Source organism: Myxine glutinosa, chromosome 13, assembly GCF_964187855.1.
Source record: "Myxine glutinosa chromosome 13, kmMyxGlut1.1, whole genome shotgun sequence".
Classification (NCBI taxonomy): domain Eukaryota; kingdom Metazoa; phylum Chordata; class Myxini; order Myxiniformes; family Myxinidae; genus Myxine; species Myxine glutinosa.
Window position 1 is genome coordinate 42,450,394 of NC_136273.1, and position 15,520 is coordinate 42,465,913.

The following is a 15,520-nucleotide window of genomic DNA, read 5'->3' on the forward strand; positions in this document are numbered from 1 at the left end:
CTTTGCAAGAGGGAGGTAGTCCTTTGACGTTGGTAGGAATAATCATCAATGGCGGGCCAGATAAGAGCCCAGGCTTTCAACATCAACATCTGCTTATCTGATCAGATGTTGTTATGAAAGGTTTGTGGATTTGAATCATGGACCACAGAACTCGTGGGAGGTGTGGGTAGGAGAATATGTGATCATACAGAAAAAGGGGCAAAGGTCAGAATTGTCTGATTTTAGCATATTGTTATGTTGGTTGGGTAAGCATATCTAGATCTAGGTAGATCTGTGTATTTTATCATGCTTCGTCTGTCGTGGGTAGCTAGAACCACCTCGATGTAAATAAGTAGAGGACCTGTCTAGACCGGATGTCGGATAAGTTGGGTATGTGTCCCCGCCACGAGGGGGCGGGGCATGTTAAGTAGTTGTAGGGAATATGTTAATTCCCCTGTGTGTCGTTCCCTCTGTGGTCATCCCTGTGTCTCTTATGGCAACACACATATACATGTAGATTAGGAATCCATCCAGATTAGGAATCCAATTAGCACACACATTAATTAATCCCCCCTCCGCCACAATAACCATAAAACCCACCGGAAGCCAGTTCAGAGCACTGCCGATGGGATACCACCAGTTACATCACCACAAAGCAACACTCATTGCTCAGGCAGGCTGAGGCCACGCCCACCTTGTGAAGGACGGATTGGAAGAGAGGATCGATGACGTCAGAGGAAAAGCAACACCAGGAACCGTGAGCTGACATTTTGACCCCTCTCATGCTGGATCCATAGCGAGCGGTTGCATTTTGCCTCTGTCAGCATCGACGTCCCTCTCCTTCCTGTGTCGTTGTTGGATACTCTCTCTCGCTTGGCCCTCGCGTATTCCTCTGCCATCGACTCTCCCCGCTTCGTGTCAGACGTTGGCAAGCGACGGTGTGCGGGACGTGACCTGTGGTTGCAAACCGAGGAGAGACTGCGTGTGGGGTGTTCGTAAAATGGCAGAGCCCCAAGAACGAAGCGCCGCGGTTTCCGTGCCACGTTCGTGAGGAAGGTCACGGTTGGGGAGCGGGCTGCGCACTGTTCGCCTCACGCGGGAGGCCTTCATCGGGGCCGAGCGAGCAAGGGCGCGTCGGGGCCTGGTTCGCGCCAACGACTGAGCAGTTCGCACCAACCGGAGCTGTGTTCGGATGACGTGCTGAGACCGGACGATTCCTGACACAAAAAGATAAGCCAACACAAACGCGCACACAACAGTTTATTTGCCTAATTCATTCCCCTGTGCTTGTATGTGAAGTGGGGTGTGCGGGATCCCGATTTAGGATTTAGTTTTTATCGTCGCATTTCCCTGTCCCAATATTTATTGAATAAATCCTTTTATTATGTTACCTTTCATTCCAAATCCCGTGTTAGTGTGAGATTAATTTGCAGGGTTGAAGACTGCTCGGATCGCGTCAGGTAAATTCCCGCATCTTCTTCTTCCCCTTCTTCCTCCCGTGCTTGCATAGCCAAATCCGCCATTGATCGTCGCCTCGGAGTTAAAGCTCGTTATGGCCATCCGCGATTCCCAGTCTTAACCGATGGGCAATCACGTGACAATATGCAATATGGAAATAACCTTTGTGATGCAAATGTTTAGATGTTACCTCATCTTTTGAAGAGGTATAATGAATGTAATTTCAATGAACATTCATGATATTGCTTATGACACTTCATAATGATAGTATTCTATTGGAAAATAAATATGAAAATAAATAAATAAATAAAACACCAATATGGATTTCATGTCTCCATCTCTGCAACAACAACGATTCTTTTGTTATCTCCAATTATCAATAAGAATATTATACTGTGAAGTGTGCGGAACAAGCTTATGTGTTCTGACCCGCAGTGTGCCAGGTAGTCCCAGAGGTGAGGAGATTTTTCTCAAGAAGCACAGCTGAGCTCACACCCATCTTGGTGAGGAAGTAGAGTGTGTGGCACCCAATGCTCCCTCCTCCGACAACAACAACGTCAGCCGTCAAAGGGAAGTTTAAGGTCGAAACGTGGTCTTGTCCTTTTGGAGATTGCTCGGTGACATTTCCATATGTGGATGATGCACCAAACGAGGCTCGTTGCCAAATTGTGCGGATGACGCCATTGTTTAGGGATGAGTGCAATTGACGCGGACAGTGGGGGTGAAAGGAAGAGGTGCAATGCCAAAGGTAACGCACTAGAGCCATCGATTCCACCCTGGAAAAGAAGAAGACATCATAAAATAAATGTAAGAAATAAATTAAATGTAAATTATCAAACGGAAGACCAAATATTGTATTGGAGTCATCAAAAGGAACCCAGATAAGTAGAGAGCAAAGATGGAGTCATCAGGAGGAACCTGGATAGGATTCGGGTTTCAGCCGCACCTCGACTACCCTCAAACCCATCCAAGCGCAGCCAAGTGGGGCTTACAGAAAATTTTCTGCAAGAATTCATTCCTTCTTAGACAGTGAGATAATAGGAAAAGAGGAAAAATAAACGTGGAAAAGGTAGAAAGAAGTGTGAAAGGAACAAAGAATAAAGATGTCTGGAAGAACCCAGATAGATCAATTTCACAGTTACTCTCCAGCCTCAAATGCAGCAACAGGTACAATCTACCAGATCAGTACCTTGAGGATACAGTAAATGTCCAATACAAACTTTGAGGAAACGGAAGCTATTAATAAATTAAATGGTTAAAATAAATAACGTCCTTCATAACTTCCCAACTTCATTTCGTTAGTAAAAACAAGACTACATATTCATAAGAGCCACCTACATTGATCCTTATTCTCCTTGCGAAAACACGCTCACGGAATCATGTGGCTTGCGTCTAAACACGCCCATCTTGTTTTGACACCGCATCTTGAGATAACTCACGAAATGTAAATCACAGAGGTTCAAATGTCAGGCGTGGACAATCATACTTATTTACAGAGTTAGGTTTTTTTCATAATTAGCCTAAGTTAGTATGAGAGATAACATAGTTATGGTAACTAGCTAACGTTATGGTGTACATGAGGCAATACCATGACATAAACTAGAGAGAATACCTCCGCCTGGTTCGCCATATCACTCATTGGTGAAGAATCACTTTAAAATTATACTGGCTGGATCCGGATCCGGATCTTCACCAAAGTTGAATCCATTCTTCCTTGTCACACACACAACCTGTCCAACAAGTTTCGTCCAAATCCATCCGTAACTTTGTGAGATATCCTGCTATGTATCGTTTTCGTCCCTATCTCCCAATGGTGAAGAATCACTTTAAAAATTAAATAATTCTCATGTCCGAATCCATATTCAGATCTTCACCAAAATCGCATCGAATCGTCCTTGTCAGACACCCAACCTGTCCACCAAGTTTCGTCCAATTCAATCAATAACTTTTTCAGATATCCTGCTATGTATCATTTTTGGCCCTATCTTCCAATGGTGAAGAATCACTTAAAATTTTTCGAATAGCCAGATCCGAATCTCCTTCTTCACCAAAATCAAATCATTTCGTCCTTGTCACATACACTACATCTCTGCCAAATTTCGTCCAAATCCGTCCACAACTTTTTGAGATATTTTGTTCACAAACGGACAAACAAACAAGAAGACGTCATGCGGAGCACGTTACTTGCAAAATACGCCCCCCAACCCCTCCCCAAGAAAAAAAAATTCCATTGATACAGCAAATTGTCCATTTCATCAAGATTAAAATTGACAATCTTGATCAAAGCTCGGATCAATAGGAAGAAAAGTGACGATGTTTCAGATGAAAAATTATGATTTTGGAAGGTTGACCTTGAGTTGACCTTTGACCTTTTGACCTCAAAAATAGTTAGTTTCCCTATTTAGTGACCAGATATGCAAGTCCTCTTCAAATTTCAAGTCAATTGGATGAAAATTGAGGATTTTAGAAATTTGGCCTATGTTGACCTTTTGGCCTATGTTGACCTCAAAGATACTTGGTGGTTGAATTAATTGACCAGATATGCAAGTCCTCTTGAAATTTCAAGTCAATTGGATGAAAATTGAGGATTTTAGAAAATTGGCTTATGTTGACCTTTTGGCCTATGTTGACCTCAATAATACTTGGTGGTTGAATTCAGTGACCAGATATGCAAGTCCTCTTCAAATTCCAAGTCAATCGGATGAAAATTGTGGATTTTGGATATTTTGGCCTAAGTTGACCTCAAAAATACTTGGCGGATGAATTCAGTGATGAGATATGCAAGTTCTCTTCAAATTTCAAGTCAATTAGATGAAAATTGAGGATTTTAGAAATTTGGCCTATGTTGACCTTTTGGCCTATGTTGACCTCAAAAATACTCGGTGGTTGAATTCAGTGACCAGTTATGCAAGTCCTCTTCAAATTTCAAGTCAATCGGATGAAAATTGAGGATTTTAGAAATTTAGCAAAGTTGGTGACCTTTGGCCTATGTTGACCTTTTGACCTATTGACCCCAAAACAATAAGCTTCTTGCTTTTGACCAACTCTACCATTTGGTGAAGTTTAGTGAAGATCGGTTGAAAATTGTGACCTGTAGGCCGGTGACAAACAAACAGACAAACAGACAAACAGACAGACAGAACCACAAACACAACCGACCAATATACAGTACTTGAAAAATCTTCGATTTTGCAAGTAACAAACAGACAGACAAACAGACAGGGGTGAAAATATAACCTCCATCCACCTTTGGTGGCGGAGGAAATGATGTGGGCTTACAGGAAGGCCTAGAGATATGCACACTTGCCTATAAGCTGTCTAGCCTGGGATTAAATCCTGATCCAAGTCATCTTGGTGTTTCACAGGGAGGGTGATTCATCAATGTCTGTGCTGTCCCTCACATGGACGTTAAACATACTCCCGTTGGTATATGTTAAAGATTCCATGGTGTCCTTCGTGAAGAGTAGGCGAGCTATCGCCAGCACCATGAATAAATTCCAAATTCCTGCCCTAACAAGCAGAGGGCATTGCATCAGCAGCAAAGATACACCCCCAGCTAATGATGCCACCCCGCATCCTGGTGCTTCATACGAACAAAGAAGATTAAATGGAAACCTACTTTCGCAAATATGCAAAAATTAAAAAACCCTGTCCAAAGACTATGTCCACAGCCCTGACTATGGTCTGTTGTTCTACTCCATGAATGCAAGATTATGACCAAATGCAAATAAATGCAAAACCTAAATTGTTACTTTGACAATTAGTCCAAGTACCACTTCAAGGGGGAATAATATATATGCTATTTTTCAAGAAATATTACATCCCAAGTTTATATTTTCACATAATGGACATTTGAAATGTGCAGCTTTATTAATTTTTTTAAACAACGATTTATTGAAGGGCACATCATGGCATTATGAAAACATAGGGGCAATACCCCTGGTGCCCACCTGGTAGAATAAACAGTATACTGCACTGACTAAGGGTATTTTAAACCAACTTCAATGATTGCTAGAAGACAGGGCAGCATATAGAATCATAGCAACATAATCATAAGATTTTAAAAAAATAAACAAATAAATACCTATTTTGGGGGCAACCCCTCCCACCCCCCACCCCCTCCCCCTCCCTCCCCGTGTACCTCCTCAGACCCCAATTTTTCCAATGCCCTGAACAAACATCGATACATCACGGATGATGAAGGTTGTGGTGTAGTTTCATCAAAATTATGTGTGTAGGTTCTAAGAAAAAAGCAAATACCTATTTTGGGAGGCAAACACCCCTCCCCCATAAACCACCTTTGACCCTGATTTATTAATGCTGTGAACAAACTTTGGTACATCACGGGTGATGAAGGTTGTGGTGAAGTTTCATCGAAATCGTGTGTGTAGTTTCAGAGGAAACAGCAAATTCCTATTGTGGGGGGTCAAACCTGGATCCAATTTGACCCCCGGGAGACCCCTTAGACCCCGATTTTTTTTTAATGCCGTGAACAAACTTTAGTCACAACACAACATATATAGTTTGTGCCAAGTTTGGTCACAATCCCATCAGCGGTTTCGGGGAAGAAGTTTCAAGTATTTACAGACAGACGGACTAACGGACGGACTGACGACACGCCATCGCATAAGCTCCCCTGAACTTCGTTCCAGGTGAGCGAAACAACAAGACCGATTTTCTGACAACGGCATAGCCAGGCTTGCATCTGCTGAGTGGAGGATCTGCTGTCCCCCTGTCATGTGACTAGATCATCAGCTCTGATTGGTGGACGTTTGTGAGGGACATACATACATACACCGGACGGACAGACGAACGTTGTTCCAGATGGCATTGCCCTACGTGCTACACCGTAAAAATATAGCTGCCGAACCACGTGACCGATGACGTCATCCATTGTTTTTCTCGACCAACGTATCCCTAGATCACGCTCAAATAAATTTCATATTGATCGGATCAAGCATTCTACTTGTCCCTTTATGACGTCATAATGGAGGCACCATGGCATCATTATTAACATATGTTATTCCCCATGAGGAGTATTTTACAATGACCCACTTTTTATTTTTTTTCCATGGAGCAGTTTCGGAGATATAGAGGTGCAAATTTTTTCAGTTTTTCCAAGATGGTGCCCATACCACGTGACATATGACGTCATGATTATGATTTAAAAAGTGTGCAGGAGGCGCTCTTATGGTGAGAATTTTGTGTCAATCGGACCAACTGTTTTCAACCGACAGAGAACACTAATTTTAAAGGGAATAAATCCGCAAAATGCCAGCGGAAGGGACATGCCTACATACATACACCGGACGGACAGACAAACGCTATTCCCGACGGCATTGCCCTTCGGTCTATGCTGTAAAAATAGCATATGGAACATTCCCCCCAAATGGAAGCAGTAACTCAAATTTTAGGATTAGGCCCACTTACTAAATGGATTACAAATCATGTACCAGCTTGTGAACACTTATCCTACTTCCACGCCAGCTTTGAAAACCCTGATGGAGAAAATCAACAACCTTTTTCAAGCCCTTTGCTTAATTCTCCAAATTCACATCATTTTTCATCCCTCTGATCCACTGGGCCTGATGTCCAACCTCTTGCTTACCCTTGGTATCCTGGTACATTCACCTGCCTAGGTGTAGAGCTCGACCTTTGTTGACCGAAGCTCTTACCCAGAATCATTCTTCATACGAGTTCCCTCACAAGGAACCTTAATGATGCAGGAGGCCATTAGGCTCATTAAGCCTGTGAAATGGATCCAAACTTATAATAATAATAATAATAATAATAATAATACATTTATTTTATATAGCGCTTTTCAAGAAGCCCAAAGGCGCTTTGACAGAGTACAAAAAACAAGTGCAAAAAGACAAAAATCAATAGGTAAATAATCAAAGCAAAAGGAAGGAGAAGGAGAAGAGATAGTCAGGGGTTAAATGCTGTGGGTTAAATGTTGAATGCAGTGTTGAACAGGTGGGCCTTGAGTGATGTTTTGAATGTGGTGAGTGAGGAGGAGTCTCTGATGGTGTGAGGTAGTGAGTTCCAGAGGGTGGGAGCAGCGATGGAGAAGGCCCTGTCCCCCCAGGATCTGAATTTGGTCGGGATGGGGGGGGGGGGGGGTCAGGAGGTTGGTACCAGCAGAGCGGAGGTTGCGGGTGGGAGTGTGTCTGGAGAGGAGGTCAGTCAGGTAGGATGGGGCCAGGTTATGGCGGGCTTTGTAGGTCAAGAGGAGGATTTTGTACTGGATTCTCTGGGGGATGGGGAGCCAGTGAAGCTTATAAAGGATGGGGGTGATGTGGTCACGGGTCCGGGAATGGGTGAGTAGACGCGCAGCGGAGTTCTGAATGTATTGGAGTTTATTGGTGATTATTGAGGGTGAACCATAGAGGAGGCTGTTGCAGTAGTCCAGACGGGAGGTGATGAAGGCGTGGATGAGGGTTTCTGCAGCCGTGGAGGAGAGGGATGGACGGAGACGGGCGATGTTTTTCAGGTGAAAGAAGGCTGTCTTTGTGATCTGTTTCGTGTATTTGTCGAAGGAGAGGGTTTGGTCAAAGATGATGCCAAGATTCCGGATGTGAGGGGAGGTGGATACTGGGAAACCGTCGATGTTGAGGGCAAAGTTACGGGTGGATTTGGTGAGCGTTTTTGGGCCAATGATGATTATTTCAGATTTATCATAGTTAAGTTTGAGGAAGTTGATTTGAAGCCAGGATTTTATTTCAGTGATGCAGTTTGTCAGGATAGAGTGGGTGGCGGTGGAGATGGAGTTGGTGGAGATGAAAAGCTGGATGTCATCGGCGAAGCAGTGGAATTGGAGACCATGACGGCGGATTAAGTGACCAAGGGGGGACAGGTACAGGATGAAGAGGAGGGGGCCAAGAACTGAACCTTGGGGGACACCTTGGGGGAGGGGAGCAGTGGGGGATTTGCAGTTATTGATAGAGATGAACTGGCGTCTGTCAGAGAGGTATGATTTGATCCAAGAGAGGGCAGTGCCGGTAATGTTAAAGGTGGTTTCAAGTCGGGTGAGGAGGATGGTGTGATTGATGGTGTCAAAGGCGGCGCTGAGGTCGAGGAGGATGAGAATGTTGAGGTTGCCGGCGTCAGAGGAGAGGAGAAGGTCGTTGGTGATTTTGAGGAGAGCAGTTTCAGTACTGTGGTTGGAGCGGAATCCGGATTGGAATGTTTCATACAGGTTATTGGCAGAGAGGTGATGTTTGAGTTGAGTGGCTACAGTGCGTTCCAAAACTTTTGACAGAAAGGGTAGGTTGGAGATGGGTCTGAAGTTGTTTAGGGTGTCAGGGTTTAGTCCAGGTTTTTTCAGAATGGGGGTAACAGCAGCAATTTTGAGGGATGGTGGGACGATGCCTGTAGACAGGGAGGAGTTTATTGTTGCAGTGATAAGTGGAGAGAGAGCAGGAAGGGAGGCCTTGACAAAGCTGGAGGGGATGGGGTCAAGAGTGCAGGTGGCAGTTTTCATTCCTATGAGGAGTTCAGAGAGGTCAGTAGGGGAGACTGGGGAGAACTGAGACAGGGGTTGGCAGGATAAGGGGGGGCAGGTGGTTTGAGGGGGAGCGGGTGCGGTGGTGGTTAAGCTGTTGTAGATGTTGTCAATTTTGCTTTGGAAGAATGAAAGGAAGGAGATGCAATTTTCTTCTGTGAATGACTGGGTGGTGGTGTTCAGGGGGCTGAGGAGTTTGTTTATTGTAGAGAAGAGTGCTTTTGGGTTTCCAGAGCCAGAGTGGATAATTTGAGAGTAGTAGGCGGAGCGGGCACGGGAGAGGGCATCTTTGTAGTGTTGTAGGTGGTCCTTGTAGGCTTGGGAGTGAATTGTGAGACCTGTTTTATTGCGGAGTCTTTCAAGTTGGCGAGCACGAGTTTTCATCAGGCGGAGTTCAGGGGTAAACCAGAGAGCAGAATGGGTGAAAGAAACTGTTTTGGTTTTTATAGGCGCAAGCTGGTCAAGGCAGGAGGAGAGAGTGTGGTTGTAGTAGTCAGTGCGGTCAGAAGGGGTGTGGAGGTCAACGAAGGGAGAAGTGGACATTTTTTCAGAGAGGGTGGATGAGAATGGGGTAGGTGAAAGAGCGTTTAGCTTACGGAAGTTGATAGTGCGATAATGCCTTGGTGCTGGGGTGGGGATGTTGATGGTCATAGTGATGGCTAAGTGGTCAGAGAGGGTGAGGTCGGAGCCAGAGAGATGGTGCAAAATTAATCCAGTAGAGCAGACAAGGTTCAGAATGTGCCCACGGTTATGGGTAGGAAAGTTGACATGTTGAGTGAGGTTAAAGCAGGTGAGTAAATCAGTGAAGTCAGTGGTTATTGTGGAGTCAGTGGAGTCCATGTGGATATTGAAATCACCGAGGAGGAGGATTGAGGGGGAGAGGGAACAGAGCTGGGTCAGAAAGTAGAAGTCAGACAGGAATGATGGGTGTGGCTTGGGAGGGCGGTAGACGACAGCCATGACTGACTGCGTGTGACCAGAGAGTTTAAAAGCCAGGTGTTCAAATGATGGAGCAGATGAGATGGAGATGAGGCTGGTCTTGATGTCCTGTCGGTGTATTACGGAAATTCCACCACCTCGGCCCTCCGAGCGTGGTTTATTGATGTATGAATATCCATTGGGTGTAGTGAGGTTGAGTGAGAAGTAGTCCAGAGGTTGTTGCCAGGTTTCAGTGAGACAGAGAAAGTCCAGTTTATTATCCAGAATGTAGTCGTTCAGGATGAGGCTTTTGTTGTTGAGGGACCGGGTATTGAACAGAGTGAGCTTCATGTTTGTTTGTACGGTGGGGATGAACTCAGGTGATTAAATTATGGTGATTATGGTTGTTTATCTGTGCTATATCTTCATAAAATGCTGAGCTTCAATCAAGGAAGCAGCACAGACTATTTTTTAAGTCTTTGGTATGACTCCGCAAAGAGCTGACTCTCCAGAATCAAAATGGATGCTCTAACCATTATGCCACCGAGTCAAGGGGGGCTGGGAGGGGGAGTGGGTATAAAAACCAACAACAAAAAAACAACCACCTTCAGAGGGCCAATTTTCCCCGCAGGGGCGGGGGTTGGCCTTTTTCAGGCACTGTGGTCCCCTTTTTTGAGGCAATGTTTTACGGCCGGATGCCCTTCCTGCCCCCAACCCTGTTGGTCACCTCTTGCGACACACAGGGAATTACCAGTGAACTGGTACTCAATTTGTCGACCTTAGAGGGGATGACAGGCTGAGTCAACCCCCTTGGCATTAATTCAGCGATCGACTGGGATTCAAACCCAGGATCCTAGGATCCCAAGCCGGCACCCTAACCACGAAGCCAACACCAGGCTTGGGTATTTAAAAAAAAACAAACCAAGATGAACAAAAATGAACTCGAGTTACTACAGGGCATTAATTGAAATGAACATTACAACAGTGCAGTCGAATTGAGATTTGAGCTTGCAAGAACAGCTGTTATGGCTTCTAGTCAAATAAATCAGCTTATAGTAATGGTCACAAGGTTAACGTGGCCATATAAGCACTATGGTGCATTCCACAAAAAGTCAATTGTAATCGATAATTCAAATAAATTAACTTGTCTGCATGCAATATTATAATAGAAAATTCCCCACAGGATGGTATGCAGATTTGCGTCGTATTTTCGTTATTGAAGTGGATGTCGTACACTTTCAAAATGGCTGATCTGCGACGCAGGTTCAGCGTGACATTTCAAAGAGACAATGTCGTTAAGTAATTGTGCAATTATGAAACTGCAGCTCGTGTCCAATAACAGTGGGCCATGAAATTTGCATGGCCCACTGTTATGACCCCCCCCCCCCCCCCGCCTCCATCAATCTATCGAATTGCTGACAAGTTTGAAGACATGAGCAGTGCGGCGGATGCTCCAGGTGACCATGTACTGCGAATACACCTGGGACGAAGAAACATGTAGCTGAGGCATTCATACAAAGTATTGGACAGTCCAGCAAGTGTACGACCTCTGCATTGAGAGAGGGTGTGTGGAGCATGATTTTTCGACCCCTGTACCCCCTCTGGGGGGTCACTTTCCAAATTTGGGGCACACAAACAGACCCCACCCTTATCTCCGCTAATAATGCACCGATTTTCACAATCTCAGTGTCATTTTAGGGGTTTTAGATGATACTGAGTCCATTTAGCACACATCCAAAGTCATTGGAAGTTATTTTATGACCCCTTGACCCCCTCTGGGTGGTTCCTTTCCATTCCGAGAACCCCCAAATTGATCCTGTGCCTATCTCCGCTAATAATAAACCAATTTTCATATAATTTGCGTCATTTTATGGGTTTTAGATGATACCGATTTCAATTAGCACAGAGTCATAGTCATTGGAATTATATTTGTGACCCCTTGACCCCTCCCCTCCCCTCCTTCAGCTGACCAAGGAAGCCGACCTGAGCTGGTACCAAAACTAGAGGGGACGATCGGCGATTACGAAATGTCAGTGGTGCCACGCTCCCTATCGCTGTTGATGGATCTCTCAATATTCCGACGGACAAGGCCAGTCTGATGCATGCAGTCGAAGGAGCAACGACGGAACTTCAATCTGCCCCTCTGCCTGATGCAGCAATGGCGGATCGTCCATCCCGAGTCACCCGAGTTCTCATTGTGGACGTCATGGCTGTGCTTCAGTGTATGCAGAAAACGCCAACAATGCAGAAGATTTCGGACCTGTTGGAGACATTCATCAAACGAATCGAAGGGATGATGGTTGGCTATGATGAGGCTAGAGTTGTGTTTGACCGTTATATTGACCAGTCTCTAAAGAACAAGACACGCCAGAAGAGAGCAGTGATGTCCACAGAATACGAGATTCATCCAGAAATGAAGCTCACCATGTCATTGAAGGAGCTTCTGTCTGCCTCAAGGACCAAGAGTAGCTTGACATCTATGTTGGCCGAGGGTTTGCTGAAACACTACTCCAGGAACAGTACCTTCAAGCTGGTCGTTGTGTATGGCATTAAGATCAAGGGCCATGATTTCGAAGAAGAACATGCACACGAAGAGGCGGACACACTGATTCCTAATCAAGTCCTGGCTTCTTTAGCTGATAGCCCTTGGAGGGACATACATGTTTGGTCACCCGACACCGATGTTCTTATGCTTCTCCTCGACCTGGTCTCTTGTGGTCACCTTGGACCTCAAGCTCGTCTCAAGTTTTTAACTGGCAAGGGCGCGAAGTACCGAGAAATTGATGTGGTGGAACGAGTGCAAGTGATTGGACATCGGAAATGTCAAGGACTCATTGGACGCTCCACAATTTATCTGGTGCTGATTGGGGTGGGAAGTTTGTGGGTATCACCAAGAAGACCTGGGTTGTTGTCTATATGAAGCTTGACGAAAATGACGATGCCATCAACTGCTTCCGAGAGCTTGGTGAAGGTCCTATCCCGATGGAGCTAGTCAATGGTGAACTGTCACCACAGGTTAAAGGTTTGGAGCAGTTTGTCTGCAGTGTGTACTGCTCGACAGGTCCCAAAACCCTTCCGGCGCTGAGGTGGGAGCTGTTTCGGTGCAAATTACATTGCCATGCGTGACAAGTCGTACTCTACCAACTGTCAGACTCTGCTTCCTATTGAACAAAATGGCTGGAGTGAAAAGGAAGGTTCAGGACATTATGTTCCCATGAGGTGTCTCATCCTACCCGCCCCTCGAGCTGTGATAGAGCCGACTAAATGTGGATGTAAATCGGGATGCAAAGGGCGGTGCAGTTGCTGCAAGAATGGACTTCCTTGCACTCCTCTCTGTAAATGCTATGGCGCCGACTGTGGAAATGCGATCAAGAATGATGTAGGCCTACATGACAAAGTGGATGACCATGAATAATCTGTTCTGTAAGTCATAGGTTTCAATTGTAATTGTGATGGCCACTAAGACATGATCGTGGACTGAAATCCATGAAATATGGAACCTCCCCCCCCCCCCACCCCCCTCATTAAGGGGAGCGGGGCAGAAAATCACTTATAATAACCTTGACAGTGTGCTAAATGGACTCAGTATCATCTAAACCCCTAAAATGACACTGCCATTGTGAAAATCGGTTCATTATTAGCGGAGATAAGGGTGGGGTCTGTTTGTGTGCCCCAAATTTGGAAAGTGACCCCCCAGAATGGGTACAGGGGTCAGAAAATTTGTACCACATCATTTTTCTATAATTTGACCCCAAATCAATCAGATAAAGCAAAAAAATCCATTTTAGCACAAAAATCCTTCCGGAGCTGTTTTCATGACATATCATACCGCACTATGAAGCCAATAAAATTGCACCTTTACCACTCGAGGTCTACATTATGAAGTCAGCCACGGTAGAGGAATTGCGGAATGCCACACTGGCAGCCTTTGAGAGCATTCAACTGGAAACGTGTGCTAAAGTATGTCATCCAGTCCCAAAGTGAATGCAAATGTGTTGTGGTCTACAGGGGGATGCTGGCCTACAAAGGAGCAGCGTGAGAATGTTGTGCAGCTTAACATACAAAATGTATTTCAATTGGTCAATCACTTGCAAATAAATAAACAAAAAGACGTCATGCAGAGCACAATACTTGCAAAATCTACCCCTTTCCAAAATAAAAAGTTGCCATGGATACATCAAATTGGCCATTTAATTAAGATTAAAATTGACAATCTTAATCAAAGCTCGGGTCAATCGGATAAAAATTGATGATTTTTCAGATGAAAATTCATATTAAAAGTCTGATCTTAAGTTGACCTTTTGACCCCAAAATAATTGGTTTTACAATTCGGTGATGTTTTCCAATTCCAGTTGCTCTTTAATTTTCAGGTTAATCGAATAAAAATTGATGATTGTTCAGATGAAAATTGATGATTTTAGAAGTTTGACATTGAGTTGACCTTTTCACCTTTAAATAGTTTGTTTCCCAATTCAATGAGGCACTATGTAATTGTTGTTTAACTTTCAAGTCAATCAGATGAAAATTGACAATATTTCAGATGAAAATTGATTATTTTAATAGTTTGACCTTGAGTTGACCTTTGGCCTTTTGACCTTGGTTTCCCAATTCATTAACTTAATATGCAAATACTGTTATATTTTCAAGTCAATTGGATGAAAAATGACAATTTTTGAAATTTGACCTCAAGATGACCTTTGACCTCAAAATCAATAGGTTTCTTCCTTCTGACCAACTCTACCATCTGGTGAAGTTTTGTGAAGATCAGTTAAATATACTAGCATGACTCAGCGTACTCCGTGTGCCTCACCACACATCGTTTGGGAGGGATAGGCATTTTGACCAGTTAATTTGGGTCTTTGGGGTGTTTTGGGTCTTCAGGGTCTTTTGGGTATTTTGGGTCTTCAGGGTGGTTTGGGTCTTCGGGGTCTTTGGGGTCTTCGGCGTGTTTTGGGGTCCTTGTGGATATTTTGGGTCTTCAGGAGCCTCAGGGCCTTCAAGGGTATTTTGGGTCTTCAGGGGGTCTTGGTGATCTTAAGGGTCTTGGGGGATTTAAAGGGTCGTCAAAGGTCTGAGGGGTCTCATCAGTCTAAACGAAATTAAGAGGATTAATTAAGAGGGTGTTAATTTTAATTGAAGAAGAAGAAGACGAAGAAGCATATAAACATAACGACATAACCATATACGTTTGCTCTATTATAATAAGATATATACATGATGATGATGTTGAGTCTCCTCGGGCAATGATGGCATTGCCTTTCTACGGCTGGTACACACTGGTAGGTGTGTGGTATAGATGGGGGGGTCGCCACTCCTCAAACCAGTTATCTGGCACTCATTTTGTGACTTCGGAAGGATGACAGGTTGAGTCAACCCCACCTGGCGTTATTTACAACGGGATTCGAACTCAGGACCTTAGGATCCCAAGCCCGCTACCCTTGCCATTAGGCCAACACCAGGTATTACATATACATACACCAGGTATTGCATAGGCCAACACATATACAACATACACTACCAGTCAAAATCTAGGTACACCCAACATTTTTTTGATATTCTACTGTTTAATGTGGAAAATGAACATAATATGAAAACAAAACTCTTACCAAAGATATATCTGCTTATCTACATATAATATATTGTGCTTCAATGCATCTTTCT

General features: G+C 44.3%; 1 protein-coding gene across 2 annotated transcripts in view; it reads right to left on the bottom strand.

Annotated features, from left to right (window-relative positions):
* SARDH (sarcosine dehydrogenase) overlaps nucleotides 1-15,520 on the bottom strand; it is a 179,246-nt gene that overhangs the window by 144,232 nt on the left and 19,494 nt on the right. For both annotated transcript variants that reach the window (XM_068134325.2, XM_068134326.2), the window contains exon 2: nucleotides 1,867-2,213. In XM_068134325.2, the coding sequence (XP_067990426.2) occupies nucleotides 1,867-2,203 (337 nt within the window). In that variant the 5' untranslated portion in view covers nucleotides 2,204-2,213. The remainder of the gene's footprint in view (nucleotides 1-1,866; nucleotides 2,214-15,520) is intronic.